General features: G+C 40.9%; 1 protein-coding gene across 7 annotated transcripts in view; it reads left to right on the top strand.

Moving 5' to 3' along the window:
• The window catches only part of PDE5A (phosphodiesterase 5A), a 143,840-nt gene that overhangs the window by 40,637 nt on the left and 86,664 nt on the right, over positions 1-16,539 (top strand). For all 7 annotated transcript variants that reach the window (XR_010409508.1, XR_010409506.1, XR_010409507.1 and 4 more), the window contains exons 4-5: positions 14,625-14,696; positions 16,341-16,430. Coding sequence is in view for 4 of the 7 variants with exons in the window: in XM_064584986.1 (XP_064441056.1) it covers positions 14,625-14,696; positions 16,341-16,430 (162 nt within the window). In the remaining 3 variants the exon portion in view is untranslated. The remainder of the gene's footprint in view (positions 1-14,624; positions 14,697-16,340; positions 16,431-16,539) is intronic.

Here is a 16,539-nt window from a genome sequence, read left to right as displayed (position 1 = left end):
TGTGTAGTCTTTGGCACAGTGTTGAGTATAAGCTGGAAGGAGGGAAGAGCCTGGAGATGAGGCTGTGCAGGCAGGCAGAGGCGAGATCATGAAGAGCCCCCCAGTGCCAGGCAGAGGGGGTGCGGAATTTTTTTTTTAGTTCAGGAAATATTTGCTATTATTGAAAGATTTGTATGGCCACAGCATTGAGGATGAACAGTTTTCTTTTTTTAATATATAACTCAAAGCCACATAATTTGACACTTGATAGATTTTGCTAAGTAAATATTTTCCATATTTGTTCAGACATGGAGAAAGTACTATATCCAGAAGCAGGGAAGTTGGTAAGGAATTTGCAGTAACCCAGGCTAGAAGTGGACCCAGGCTGAGGCAGAGGAGACAAGAAGTGGATTTGTTGCACTTCTGTTTAGGAGGTGGAGGGATTGATATAATGGAAAAATCAGCAAAAGGAAGAATCTAGAATACATTCTGGGCTTTTAGATTGATCTAACAGAGGAGAGTTGTGATGTTCCCTAAAGTAAAACATGCAACAGAAAGTATTGGTTTGTGGGGATCAAAACAATTACCTCTCTTTTTTGGTTATGTTATTTTACTGTTGAATACTTTCTCCTCTCTCCTCGAATCTCAGTGCTGCCTCCCCACCCCACTTTCAGCTGATGGCCTTGCTTATGGTGTCAGTAAAGAAAGCAATTAGAAGCATACTTCTGCAAGAGAACTTACTCTGTCTCCCTTCCCCGCCCCTGCATCTGAGTCCATATACTCTGGTCTCCCTTGTACTTCTAGGGTCAGACTGTCTGTGTAATAGCAAAGGTCAGTCTCGTTCTTGTGCACCGGATCTCTTTCCACGTCACCTGCTCAAAGCCACATCTCGGCAGGTCCCCTCCCACCCGCCATGTGCAGGATCACCAAAATTTCCCTCTCTACCACACAGGGTCATCAGCATACAAATATGCTGTTATTTCTCCCACCTTAAAAGCAAAACACCCACTGGACCACCTCATTTCTCTGATCACCATCAGAGCAAGTCTGAAAAGAGTTGTCCCTTTTTCCATTTCCTGCCATTCTCCCCTGAACGTACTCCATCCAAGCCTTGGCTCTTCCCACTCTGTGGAAACCGCTCTTGGCAGTGTCCCGTGACTTCCACAGGGAACCCGCGATCATTCCTTAGTCCTCACCTTGCCAGGCCTGCCAGCAGCCTGTGACATTGTTGGTGATTGGTCACTCCTCCAGGACAGAGTGTTTTCACCAGTTTCCAGGGCCTCAGTCTCCCCAGTTTTCCTCCTGCTTCTGTCTGCCTCTCCGCCCCGTTGGCTGGTGCCCGCTCAACACAGCGGTGCCACGCGGCTCAGCCCTGCACCATTGTCTCCCCTCTAACTAAATGCACCCCCTCCGTGATTTTATCTACCCTCGTGGCTTTAAGTACCATTTAGATGCCAACCAGGCTTAGATTGCAAGTGAACCGTTTCTTCAATTTAAACTCTTCTGTTCAGCTGCTTACTTCTCTACCTCTGTATGTCTAACGGGCCTCTTGCACTTAACATATTGGACACCAAGCTCCTGATCTTCCCTCCCACCAGACCTGCTCCATGCTCATCCCCACCACACTTAACAACTTCTCTCATTCCAGCTTTTCACACTAAATTCCGTGAAGCCATCTCCACCTTCTTTCTTTCTCGCACACGAGATCTCTAATTCATCAGTAAATACTCTTGGCTTTCCCTTCAGTCACTGCTCTCCCTGTACCACCATCACCCTGGTTCAAGCCACTGGGATGTAGCACCTGAGTTACTATATAGTAACCCCCTAGCTAGTGTCCCTGCTTCAAGCCTTTAACTCCCTATAGTCTATTCTGAACACAAATTTTATAAAACTCGTTAGATCTCATTACTCCCCTGTTCAGAGCCCTCTCCTACCACCTCATCCCATAAGAAAGGTGCCACATGGTCTGGCTCCTGATGCCCCTCTGATCTCACCTCCTATTATTCCACCCCTGTGCTCTCCAGCACACTGGCAGTCTTGCTGTTTCTCAGTACATCAGGTAAGCTCCAGCCCCAGAGCCTTTGCACTTGCTGTTCACTCTGTCTAGAAGTGTCTCCCCGCCTACCCACCGCCCACCCTAGTTGTTCACATGGTCCACTCTCTCATCTCCCTTGGACTTTTACTCAAATGACATCTCAGCGAGACTCTTCTTAAGCCATCCTTATTGAATTTCAGCCATTACTTCCATCCCTGCTCCGTTTTCTCCATAACATGTAAGCTCTTAATCACCATCTGGCACACTACATATTAACTTACTGGAGAATTTCTCTTTCTCCTCACTAGACTGTACCCTACATGAGAGCAAGGTGAGACAAGAATGCTTCACAGAGCTGGTGACGTTTAAATTGCATTTATGGTATGCAATAATCTAGTGTACCCAAGAACTTCTTTTGCAGAAGTTTTTCTTTGCCATCTTGAAGCATGGTATCCAAAATAGGTTGACAAGTTAAGGGATCTCGAGTAGAAATTCAAGCAAGGCTGTATGTTAAATAGCAGTAGGACTGGGAGTGTCATGCTAACATTCTTAGAGATCAGTAATAATACTTTTTGTTGATATTATCATCCCCATTTTATTTTATTTTTAAAGATTTTATTTATTTGAGAGAGAATGCACGAGCGGGGGGCGGGTGGGAGGCAGAGGGAGAAGGAGAAGCAGACTCCCCGCTGAACAAGCAGCCTGCTTCGGGACTCGATCCCAGGATCCTGGGATCATGACCTGAGCCGAAGGCAGACGCTTAACTGACTGAGCCACCCAGGCCTCTCATCCCCATTTTAGATGAGGAAATAGGGACTTGGTCAAGTACAGGAAATTTCCCAATATTTTATATCTTCTAAGTGGCAGAGCTGGGATTTAGACCCACATCGTCTTTATTCTAAGGCTGCATTTTTCTTACCATGAAGTAATTATCTTCTTTCATCTTTATTAATGGTTGTACCTGAAAAGCTACCAACCAACTCTTTTACTATTTTAGTTTTTAAAATGCCAGTTATGGACTGGAATAATATTATAATAAAATACAGAGTTGCAAACAATGATTCCAAATACTATTAATTTCTTTGTGTATTATCTGGCACAGCTGTGTGGAGGAGGACATGTCTTTTTCTGCAGGTAACACCTACAGTTCGGAGTTTTGCTAGTGAGACAGAGGTCTGCATCTGAGCTTTCATATATGATTACCTTCTCGGGCACATCTTCCATTTGAAGAAGAAAACACTTAGAGATAAAATTATGTTCTGGCTATGATGACATAACAGACTGTACTCTCTATGTGAAGGATTTTCCAGATGTAAAAAAAAAAAAAGATGATAAATATGCACATACACTTTTTTCGCCCCTTTTGAGCTTCTCATGATACGGATATCTAGCTTCTCATGGCCTTGAGGTGCTTAGCTGGACCAGTACAGGTGGGAGCACTCCCCTGAACACTCAGTTCGGCTCTGATGAAGATGTCCTCTCAAAATCTCTGATGCCAGCTCTAGTTTGTAAGTGAGATTCCGCCTACTTAGTGTTCTGATGCACGAAACTTGCCTTTTGCCACTTCTGCTCTGTTATTCATCTTCTGTTTGTATTTAGTGCATATTATGGGTACGCCACTTTACCCCATAATTATCAGGAAGCTTTATGAGCCCAGCATCTTACCAAGCTGTGGAGACGGGGACCTGTTATAAGTGCAGGCAGTGCTGGAACAGACTTGATCCTGGTTTAACAGAGCCCAAATCCAACACCACCATCCAGGGGTAAGCCTGGGCTTTGCAGGCCAGCACCTGGCAGAATGCAGAACACCACCCTGAAAATATATCTCAGTTATTAAATAGATCCAAGGCTCTGAAGTCATTTTTGGCAATGTCATGTGTAAAGGTGGGCACAAACAGTGGTAGGTTTATTCTGATACAAAGCACAATTATATAATATATATTGAGTATATAATATTTTTTTGCTCTTTTGGACTTAGTCCCAATTAGGCAAAGGCCGTTTGAAAGAGAGAGCTCTGAATTTGTAGCAAAAATGGCTTAGTCTTGCGTGCTGGCTTATGATTCCTTGAGCAAGTTTCTTCACCTCTCTGTGCCGTAGGTGACTCATCTGTAAAGTTTCAACATGAAAGGCAAACACACAGGGTGGTTTTAAAGGTCCTAGTGAGGCAAGGAATGTGACAGTGCCCACCATAGAGCTCTTCACCTAGTGAAGGTTCAGAAAAATGTCTGTTTCCTCCCTTTATAGAGTGCTGCGAGGCCAGACACATGGAGGAATGGAAAAGTTAAATGACAGTAAATGCTGAGCGTACCCTGCCGACAGCAGGCTCTTTTCTGCTATGTAACCTTTGTGTCTCTGGCATGTTTTTAAAGGGCATGGAAGGAGACTTTGCACAATGGCCCCGTACTGCACTGAGGGACAGAAAGGTCTAACAAGAAGGCAAAAGGTTCCTATGGTTCCAGATTTAGGACCTTCACCTCATTGCTTAAAAGCTAGTGAGGCAGAGTTTAGTATTTGGCAGGGAAGAGGAATTTTTTTGTGTGCAAAGGGATGAGAATAAACATCAGGATCAAGAATTATGCCCAGCATCCCCTTGTCTGGAAGGAACCCAGTCTCAGGTTGGCACCACTCCCACTGGATGTTCCTCGGGCAGGACAGCTACTGACCCCCAGAGGCTGGATTTGTCCTGGCCCTATCTGGGGACCATCCATCCTGCCTAATTGCGCGGAGCAAATGGTCAGAACCTCTGCCTGCTTCACCATGACCAGGACAGCTGGGAACTTGGTACGTGGACCATCACTTGCATATTACCGTCAGCAATTATAAATTTACTTTTAAGACTTTTGAATACTTTTTGAAAACCGAGTTAAACTTTGTATACAGTGAAGTACACGGATCTGAAAGTCCAATTTGATGAGTTTTGACAAATGTATGTACATCTGTGTAACTAACAGCCCAATTAAGATATCCCACAACCTTTAGGTGACACTGTTCTGATTTCTGTTGCCATAGATTAATTCTGCTTTTTTTTTTTTAAATTCTACTTATTTTTGAGAGTGTATTATAAATCCCTGAAACATAGGATCTGTTTATGTTGCATAAGAGATTCTTGGATATGAAGACGTGTCATAAGATTTATAATGAAAGTAAAAACAACTGTTAGCTGCCATTTTGGATTTGTCTTTGTTTCTTAAAAGTTATAATTTTGAAATTGTCCCATTCTTTTTGATAAAAATATGAATTAACAAGAGAGGCATATGTATGGGATTTGCATACAGCCTTTGGCAATACTGGAAGATCCTTGGTCTTCATGATTCCTTTAAAGAATAAGTGCTTAAGCCCCAATGTTTATAGCAGCAATGTCCACAATAGCCAAACTGTGGAAAGAGCCAAGATGTCCATCGACAGATGAATGGATAAAGAAGATGTGGCATATATATACAATGGAATATTATGCAGCCATCAAAAGGAGTGAGATCTTGCCATTTGCAATGACGTGGATGGAACTGGAGGGTATTATGTTGAGTGAAATAAGTCAAACAGAGAAAGACATGTATCATATGATCTCACTGATATGAGGAATTCTTAATCGCAGGAAACAAACTGAGTGTTGCTGGAGTGGGGGTTGGGGTGGGAGGGATGGAGTGACTGGGTGATAGACACTGGGGAGGGTATGTGCTCTGGTAAGCGCTGTGAATTGTGCAAGACTGTTGAATCTCAGATCTGTACCTCTGAAACAAATAATGCAATATATGTTAAGAAAAAAAAAAAAGAAGAAGAAGAAGGTAGCGGGAGGGGAAGAATGAAGCGGGGGAAATCGGAGGGGTAGACGAACCATGAGAGACGATAGACTCTGAAAAACAAACTGAGGGTTCTAGAGGGGAGGGGGGTGGGAGGATGGGTTATCCTGGTGGTGGGTATTGAGGAGGGCACATTCTGCATGGAGCACTGGGTGTTGTGCACAAACAATGAATCATGGAACACTTCATCTAAAACTAATGATGTAATGTATGGGGATTAACATAAGAATAAAATTTTAAAAAAAGCAAAAAAAAAAATAAAACAAAAAGAATAAAGAAAATTAGTTATGGACATTACTGTACAGATATCTGTGTGAATATATATCATTATTTCTCTGAAATAAATGTTTAAGACCCCCCCCCCAAAAAAGAAGTGCTTAAGAATCTGTATTTTATACTAGTGAAGGTGTCACTTTCCCCCTGGGGGGGGGGGGGAGTAGTAGAAAGAACATAGGTTTGGGATCAGACCTGCAGAGCATCTGTGTCTGCGCATTCGTGGACTCCTATTTAACTTTTCTGAACATCCGCTACCTCTGTGATGAAATGAGAATTGTAATATCTATCCGAAAGGGTTGTGCCAAAGGCTAAATGAATTAACAGATACAAAGCACCTGTCATACAACAAGCCCTTCCTTCTCCCTTTTTTAAATGGCAGACTTGTTAGCGTTATGCATTTTTTTTTTTTTGGCCGGGAATAGATTTATTAACTGTCTTAGAGACGTTGGCCATTAATCATGTATTTCTGATGCCAGTTATCCTAGGGCGTTGCTGTTTACATCTTGCAGCTTCCTCGAAGCTTCTTTTCAACTTGGCTGCCTCTTCCTAGCCTCCCAGGCTGTGAGAATAAACTAAAAGCATCCACCTCTCCTGTACTTATACTCGTGTTGTCTGTAACCTCAGAAGATCCATAAACACCTCTTGAGAGAAATAGTAGGCATGGTGGTGCTTATTATAAATGGATAAAACGGATCACAACCAAGTAAAGTCAGTCTTACCAAACTTCAAAAATCAACCCTTGATTCTCAAATTTATTAATAAAAGCCAAACAACAGCAACAAAATGGTCAAAATTGGCAAAAAATACACGTAGGCAACACAGAAGAGAACCAGTGTAGACAATTACAAATTAAAAAGCTGTACATTTTCTCTAGTAATCAGGAAGATGCAAATTAAAGTAACAGTGAGATACAGTTTTATGGCCATTGGATGGACAAAGATTTAAAAGCCTGATAATACTAGGTGCTGATTAGAATGTAAGGTTAATAGAAACTCTTAAGCATTGCTGGTAAAGGTATAATTTCTGTAATCCCTCTGAAGATTTCCCCAAAGAAGCTCTTGCATATGTGTACAATAGAAATGTTCATTGTAGATGGTTTTATTATAACAGCAAAAAATTGCAAACAACCCAAACATCCGTCATTTGGGGATTAGATGAACAAAATTTGGTATGCAATACAACATTATATATAAAATGAATGAGCCAGATCTATAGAAATTGATTGAAAAACAACATTGAATACAATAACGAGTTGCAAAATTCTGCATATTACATGATTTTATTTGAGTCACCTTTTTGAAAGATGAAAGTACTATGTCTTGTTTATAGATTCATATATTTCTTAAGAATGCTTTGCTAGGGACGCCTGGGTGGCTCAGTCGGTTAAGCATCTGCTTTCGGCTCAGGTCATGATCCCAGGGTCCTGGGATCGAGCCCCACATTGGGCTCCCTGCTCAGCGGGGAGCCTACTTCTCCCTCTGCCTTCTGCCTGCCGCTCCCCCAGCTTGTGTTCACTCTTTCTCTGTCTGACAAATAAATAAATAAAATCATAAAAAAAAAAAAAAGAATGCAATGCTAGAGGTTGCCTCTGGGGAGGAAGGGCAGGAGAAAGAAGAATGGGCCTGGAAAGAGAAAGTCTGATTTAATTTTCTTAATTTAATTTTAAAAAAAGGAAATATCCCCAAATATTAACACTTAGCAGTTCTTTATCAGTGGTTCTCAAAGTGTCTTTTGTCTCTGGACTGGCAGCCTGTGCTCTGAGAGATACAAATTCTCAGGCCCCAACCCAGATCTGCTAAATCTGAAACTCGGGCGGGGGGGAGGCCCAACAACCCATGTTGAACAAGCCCCACACTGCCACTGTTCTAGATGACAGAGATACTCATGTTTACTATCTTATTCTCTGTGATTTTCCATATTTTTAAAATGTTAAAACAATCAGTCTTAAGCTTTTCTTTCCCACTCTCTCAAAGTCCTTCTAGGCTCTTAAGCTGGAACTTAATAACCAAAGGCTTATTAAGAGCATAAACTTCTTACTGCCACATAAAGTTATCAGATGTGGAGAGACCACTTAATATCAAGCAAATGGCAGAGAAAGAAAATGGGCAGATATAATTAACTATTATTCTAATGTGAATTGTCGAGTGAGTACATCACCCTAAAAAATATTTGATCCCTCTCTCACTTCTCCCATTATCGTTGACAACAAATATCTATCAAGCACTGAGTGCATTCAGGACAAAGCAAAGTACTGATGCTACAATAAGGCATAGATATAAATCATGTCCTTAGAAGACAATCTAGTTGGAGAGCCAGGATGAGAGAAGAGGAAATGAGGTTAAAAATGAGAATGCCTGGCACACCCAACTGCTACACAGAATTTCAGGGGGTTTGAAAGGAAGCTTTTTGTAGACTCAGCCTCAAGAGAGAAAGGGGAAGGTATTATTTCAAGGAATGATGTGAACAAGGTCATTGTAGCATTCTAATTTAGAGACCCATTGAAGTGATCTTTGTTCAAGTTGGGGATGTGGAATCGGTCATCCATTTTTATCCTGTAGATGGATGGAACATTAAAATGTTTTGAGTAAAGAAGTAATTTGTATGTGCAAAGCAGTGTCCCAAGAAGATAAATTTGGCATAAGTGTCAAAGGTCAACTGAAGGCAGAGAAACAGTTGTTAGCCATGAGATGTCAGGGCTTTCAAAGAAAGTGAAGATTTAGATGTGAAACAGAAGATACAGTATGGGGTGAGGAAAAGTGAAAAGGGAATGGAGAATGATTCTAACGGAATGTATGTTTCTTATTGCCTCTGGAAAAAACTACCAGAAGTATAGTGGCTTAAAACAACACAGATGTATTATCTTATAGTTTTGGATGCCAGAGTCTAAAATAGTTCTCACTGGGCTAAAATCAAGGTGTCAGCAGGGCTGTGTTCCTATGTGGTGTCTCAAGGGAAGAATCTGTTCTCTTGCCTTTTCCAGCTTCTAGAGGCTGCCCACATCCGTTGGCCTGCGGCCCTTTTCTCTGTCTTCAAAACCTGCAGCAAAGCATCTTCAAATCTCTGACTCTGGTTCCCTCCTCTTGCTTTCCCTTATAAGGATTCTTAGGATTACAGTTGGACCCAGATGGTTCAGGATAATCTCCCCATCTCCAGATCCTTAAATTAATTGCATCTGGAAAGTTCCCTTTTGCCATTTAAGGTAACATCCTCACAGGTTCCAGGGATTAAGATGAGGACATCTTTGCTGGGATACTATTTCGCCTACTACATGGACTATGGCCATACTTTGATAATTGCCTAGGATTTGGAAGAGAGGTGAGAAAGCCCTGATTGGTCATACCAACCGTGTCACTTACAGTTTGCTTACTTGTGAAATGGGAGGAAAAGGTGGTGTAGGGGTGGGGTTCTCTTCCAGGCCTAACACTCTGACTAGAATGTCAGGCCATGAGGCCATGGATTTCCATCTGTCTTGTTCACTATGGGTCTTCATTGCCTAGAACAATGATACATGAGAGACTCAGTGATTACTTGTTGAATAACATATTTTTTGTTGAATGAATGACCAAGTCACGGGAAAGTTTGAAAAGAGCACTGGGGAGACTTCTCCACCAGCTCCTGTATATATTAAATTCTCATTTTCTTGGTGAAGTAAGATTTAGGCTCAGTTATAGATTGAGACAGTCCTCGGATGGGAGAAAGGGATAGCTGAGATTTGTAGAATCTGTTCCTGTCCTCCCTTGCTTTTAGCCTCCATGCTGAGTATCCCCTGGAATCGGGAATGAGGAAGTATTGAGATTGATGTATGGCCTCAGTAAGCGTCTGGGGCAGCTGCTAATTGAAGAAGAAATTGCTCACTGTGGCAATGATCAGTTGCCCCTGAATCGACCAGCTGTCACATTCCACACTGTTCATTCAGTGAGAGTCAAGTCTTGCCCTTTGCATTCCTAAAAGAACACTTGACCCTGTGAGGACATAATATCCATTTATGCTGTGGAAAGTGCCAGTAAAATAGAAAACTGAAGCTTCTTTGTGCTTAAGAAAAAAGCATGGAGTACATGCGTGTGAGGGTCCAGGTAGCCAGCAGGTAGGCCGTGCGATTGGGCTTTCTCATGTGGAAGCTAATACTTGCAGGCGCTTTGCCTCTCAGATATGAGGTCGGACATACACTTGCCGTCAAAGTTGCCTTTCAAAACTGACGTTTAAAAAAACCTATGGTTAGCCGTTACTTTGAAGACAAAGAGCTAATTTGTTTAAAGGAACAATAGACAGAAGAAGGAAATCAAGGCAAGGAGGGCAGAGGGTGCTAGTTTTGCTTAGGATCCTTGAAATTCAGAGAATTAAACTCTTTTTGATCCTTTACTGAATTGTGTGACCTTGGACAGACACTATGCCTTTTGTCCTGTTTTTCCCTGTTGTTTGTCTCAGTGCTGTTTTTAAAATGTCACCCATCTGGGGATAGAGGCACATGTACATATTAGATATATTTTCTGTGTCTAATAACTCTCTCAGAAGAACTTGCCTATTTTTTTAAATACCAATTATATTTAATTAATCATCTCTTAAACAAATTAACCTTTAATATCTGAAATCTGTAAAATTGTTAGAGAAATAATTGGTTACCAGAAAGGATGAAAAATCCATCATGCTCACTCCATGACATTGCCTAAAAGTAAATATCTTGCTGTAATTTTAGGAGGAAAAAATCCAAATATAGTTAAGATCTGATGTTCATGGGGTACAAAGTAGGTTTTAAAGCCCATAAACAAGACTTCTTGTCAGTTTGCCAGACTGTACAGATGCAGAAGAATCCCCCTCCACAATTCTGCAAAAAAGTAGAAGATAAAATTTCACCAAAAACAATTTTACAAATTGCAGATGAGCTCAAGAAAGGGAAAACCCCCAGGTGTCAGAAACAGAGGGGAACCCGAGATAAGAGACGTGAGCATGGAGTACTGGCCAGAGGGGCTCACGGAGGTCTGAGATTCAGGAGGGAGATGAATGTCTGGGGATAGCATCCGCAGGCCGGGGGATGCATCCACTCTGGGGCGCGGGGAGGAGAGAGGCAGGGAGGTGAAGCCTAGATGAATGATGGTTTCATTCATGAAACTGGGCCTAGCAAACTGCATCAGGAGCCAGGAGAAGCCTCAAGGAAGCTTGCCTCCTGACTACTGCTGTGAGAGAAAGAGGAGACACCTGTGAACTTTAAGAGCACAAGACTGTGCCATACGTAGGTATGGGGTTCAAATTCATACCCCCAGGACAGTGCCAAGATGAACAGGAAGTCACTGTGCATGGACACTTCATGACTCAGGAAACATGGGACTTCCGTGGAAAACAGTCCCTGCTAAAGATGAACTTACAGGCAAAATTAAGTATGTTCAAAGAGATGAAGGACATCAAGTACTAGTATTTATAGGAAAAGGAGGAGGGTGCCTGGGTGGCTCAGTCGTTTGAGCCTCTGACTCTTAATGTCGGCTCAGGTTATGATCTCAGGGTGGTGAGATTGAGCCCTGCCTTATTCTCTGGACTCAGCATGGAGTCTGCTTAAGATTCTCTCTCTTCCTCTGCCCCTCCCCTCCTACCCCCCGGCTACACACACACTCTCTCTCTCTCTCTCTCAAAACAGAAAAAGAAGGAGGAGAAGGAGGAATAGGCAGGTTTGAAAGATGAATCTGATAGAAATTCCATGGGCGCCTGGGTGGCTCAGTTGGTTAAGCATCTGCCTTCAGCTCAGGTCATGATCCCAGGGTCCTGGGATTGAGTCCTGCATCAGGCTCTCTGCTCCACAGGAAGTCTGCTTCTCCCTCTGCCCCTCCTCCCACTCGTGCTCTCAATCTCTCTCTCTCTAATAAATAAATAAAATCTTAAAAAAAAAAAAAAAAACTAAAGAAATTCCAGAATGGAAAATTGTTACTGAACTGTGTGAAGACTGTTGGGTTGGTTGAAAATTGTGAATAATGGCTGATTTTTAGTATGGTTTTAAGGACATTATTCTTTTAACCAGAGAGAAAACTTTTCAGCCCATAGTTAGAAAAATGCCTACCATATAAATGGTCTTGAGTGTCAAACACGCAGATTGAAACCGAAGTTGAAATTGGCATGCAAGTTTTAATAAAGGGAGAGCTGAAGGGATCATCCCAGTGTACCAAAGAAGCCTTGGTTGAAGTGCTCTTCTTAAATGAAGTAGCTGCCGACCCACTGAGAACAGGCCATGCTTTGGTTCTGCTTACTGACCCACCCCTAAAACATTCCCCCCGCTTCTCCCAGCTCTCCCATCCTCTCCCCTCCCACCCCCAGCAGTCCAAAGATCAGGGTATCTGTAGCCTGCAGCCTTGGGACCACGGTGCCCTGTTGGGCCCACACCGGCTCAGCCCTCATTCTCAAGGGACTCTAGTGATCTAAACTGACCATCGTTACTACTTTTACTAGTCCTGATTTCAGAAAATACATAATGCAGGTGATTCTCCTCTTTTCTTTTAAGATTTGGAAATTAACTGTCATCCCACTGTCAATTTATGGTGACGTCATGATCGACTAAAATGCTAATACAGTTTGATTGGTTACCATTTAATAAATAGCTAGCTTTTTGTGTCTTTATATTTTTGAATGACCAGGAACTTTCTCTTCACTTTCTTGCCCAACACTTGCCTCACACAGCTCCATGTATGAGAGCACATCAGTACATAATTTTTTATACTGTGTAATTATCTGAGAAGGTTTGCATCAGTGTCTTTTTATCTGTTTGTAAACTTATCTTCCTTAAATTGAAGATTTAAAATTTAAGTCTTTCTTTTATAAAACCATTTATTAAAGACAAAAATTCAAATGTTATCATTTCTGAGAAGCTGCCTCTTTGAACCATATTATGTGCCCTCTTCTGTGCTCTTAGCAGTTTGTGGGCATCTGAACCATCAAACTGATCATCCCATGGGCTTTCAGTGTATGTTTAGGTATCACCTGTTCTTGACTCTGAGCTCTTTCAGAGTAGTCTTTCTCCCAGTTTTTATCACTCCTCAGTACATATGGGCACCTCAATATCTGTTGGGTGAATGAATGAACACTTGAAATAACCAAGTTATACTGGTTCCACTGTGTATCAGATCCCAGTGACCCTCAGGTGCCTCCTTTCAGTTATACTCAAGTGAACATGGTTATCTGCAATACAGACGTTTTTTACCTTAGACAAAAGTTTTTGTATGCATTTAGTCCATGAGATTGGAGCATCTAGAAATCTGTTAGCCATTTTCAAGAGCTAAAGAGTGTACAAAAATAAGGGAGAGTTGAACTAAGGACAATTAAAAAGGTACAGGATAATCGGAGAATTTGCTTTTTTTTTTTTTTTTTTAACATCTCTTTACTCTGCATGGGGCATGGAGGACAGGTGTTAAGAAGACCAGAAAACTACATCAGGCAAGAATCCATTTCCCCTTCCTTTTCTGCTATCCTAGCGGGAATTTAATACCCTATTCTGAGAGCCAAGGAACTTAGAACGAGCTAAGAAAAAAAGGATGAGCCATACACACAAAACGAAGGACTTTATATTCCCAAAGTGTAACCAATTAGGGGATAATAGCTTATTCCACTGATGTTAAATCACAGAAAGAGGGAGAGAGTAGAATTTATAAGAGGAAAGAGGGAAAAAGGTAAGTTTTGAAGGTCTTTAAAACACTAAGGCAATAACCCAACTGAAATTGGAACTAAACAGGTAAGTAACATACAGAAAGATGAGAAAGTTCTTAACAGTGTTGCTAAACCTTTTGTGGAAACTTAAAACCTATTCTCAGACAGAGTTTTAGTTCAGTCTTCTCAAGATACAGTTTATCTTTGATCTATTTGAAGTAAGACTCAGCCTGCTAATTCCTGTTTTGGTTTTTCAAGAAAAACTTCTTTCCCAAAAACAAATCTGTTGAAGGTAAAATAATTTATTTTATTTTATTTTTTTAGTTTTATTTTATTATGTTATGTTAGTCACCATACAGTACATCATTAGTTTCTGTGATTCATCGCGTATAACACCCAGTGCTCCAGAAGTTAAAATAATTTTTAACGTCAGAGTTTTCAAAAGACGTTGGACTATATTAGGAATCATTTTTCACTCTAATTGGGCACTGGGTCCTGTTTCATTTTTAGTAAAAGAGCATTATTTTAGCCCATTTGAAATAATAAATTTAAAGCCACTGTAAAATGTTTTTCATAGATTTAATTTGAATGTGATAGAAATTGATGGTTTGTTTTGTATCCAAAAACCCTGAAAAATACTCACTTGCAATGTGATTGCCAATAACTTTTCTCACTACACAGGGTGAAATCACAGAACCAAAAATAGTGGGACCCAAGAAGTTGACAACATTCGAATGCTTAGGAGCAAAAATGGATGTATGATAGAGAACTAGTTCAAATGCTGAGCGTTTTTGTTTTGGTTTCATAGCTTATTGTTATTTTAAAGCACACATAGAAATTCCTTTAAAAACACATTTTGGTGAATTTATAACAATAATGACAGCCAATGAAGCAACCACATTTTTCTCCTATCCCAGGTTGTTGGTGTAGCCCAGGCCATCAACAAGAAATCGGGAAATGGTGGGACATTTACCGAAAAAGATGAAAAGGTACCAAAACTTATGTCTGATGTGACCTCAATTTAGGAAGAGGTGTTTTCCTTATAGTGTATAGGCCTCTCGAATTAGCGGTTCCTGAAATTGTTGGTTGCAAAAACCATTACGCTTTAAAATGATCTGAAATGTTCAAAAGTGTCTCTTTCCTACCGCGAAATACAGTGCTGACTTTGGGGTACTGGTGGTAGTCAGTCCCTAGAAGCCCCCCAACTCCATCCTCACTGTGCTGCCACGCCTCCCCCAGGGCTGTGTGCGTCTTGGGGCCACCGCGAGGGTGACACGCTATTTTAACTATCCCATTTACCTTTCGTCACTGCTATAAAGAAATTCAACCCTGAGTAAAAACCCTTGAAGCATTGCTCCACGCTCAGCACTCCAGGTTGGCTAAAAATTGGAGTTGCCTCCCGGGGAAGCAAATTTCAGACTGTTTTATAAGCTTTGCACTCAGATGGTGGGGCGCCAACGTGTGGATTCAGGCTGGGTAATGTGAATTTAGCTTCAGAAAGAGCGGCAGTCAGCATTATTTTATTACTCTTTCCATCCAAAGCTGAAGGAATACATCCCATACACCACATCGACATGCTTTCCGTGGAAGGACGGAAGCCCCTGAACCTGTTTATAACTTCATTCTGTCAGGATGTTTTATTATTTCTCTTCTTGAATATGTAATTATATGTATATCATGGAACCCAATGAATTCTTCTTATTCAAGCCTGTTGCTATGTAAGTCACTCCCTGAAAATTAGTAGGAGCTTTTGAAAGACATTCAAACAAGACAGAGTTATTTTTGTCTCCATGGTGTAGGCTGTATTTGGCACTTGTGTGGGTCCCCATGTCTTAACTGCTTCAGAACTTAGCAAGTACCTTTTTAAATCAGTGTTTGAGACATCTAGTCTCCTATTCTGTTAATGACACCTGAGAATATTTGATGGGGAACATGGTTCTAGGTTGGCTTTATAGTTCATCATTTGTTTATAGTCCATTAATGTAAACCCCTCTTGAAAGATTTGCGTTCTTAGGTTGTATCATCTCTTGGCAAAATAAATCTATGATTGTGAATAAAGTTTGCCATGGAAAGACTTACTTTAGTCAATAATTAATATAATTGTGAGCATATCGCCTTAGAATAGTGTAATGAGGATGACAGATCCATGTTAAAACATATTTAAGTTAATATTTTATACAACTTTATATGAGACTACTATTGCCAATATTCTCAAGTGTGTTAGCTTTCGTTTGCCCCAGGAATAAGTCACAAGCTATTTATATAGTTTCAACACAGATCCAACTCTTAAGATCATTCAGAGACTACACCAAATTTTGCATAGAGTGAATTTCAATTTAAATGATATAAAGAGATCTGTGTCCTACTTACTCCCTTCCCTCTTCTCCTTGTTAATTTGTAACTAATGTGTGACTTAAGGAGACTGTTCATCCTTGTCATCTATTTGTCGTGCTAGTTAGCTAACACTTGCTTTGCATTCATTCTTAATTTCATGTAGAATTAACGTGTACCCTTTGGCTTTCTAATATTTATTTCAACTGTAAACATTTTTGAGTGCCTTTTGTTGTTTCAGGCAATATAAGACTGTTTTGTAGACAGTTCTTAATCTGGCTGTTATCCTACCTGTTTTCTAGGACTTTGCTGCTTATTTGGCATTTTGTGGTATTGTTCTTCATAATGCTCAACTCTATGAGACTTCACTGCTGGAGAACAAGAGAAATCAGGCAAGTCTGATTACTAAAGAGAGAGTATAGAAATTGCTTCTTTAGTTGTTAAATTTTTATCCAAGTAATATATGTGTATGATTGAAAAATCCAGTTAATATTTTAGCTG

The sequence above is a fragment of the Mirounga angustirostris genome, unplaced genomic scaffold (assembly GCF_029215605.1).
Source record: "Mirounga angustirostris isolate CCGP_5_RB_7025 unplaced genomic scaffold, mMirAng1.0.hap1 SCAF_2, whole genome shotgun sequence".
NCBI lineage: Eukaryota > Metazoa > Chordata > Mammalia > Carnivora > Phocidae > Mirounga > Mirounga angustirostris.
This window is presented reverse-complemented; position numbering and strand designations above follow the sequence as displayed.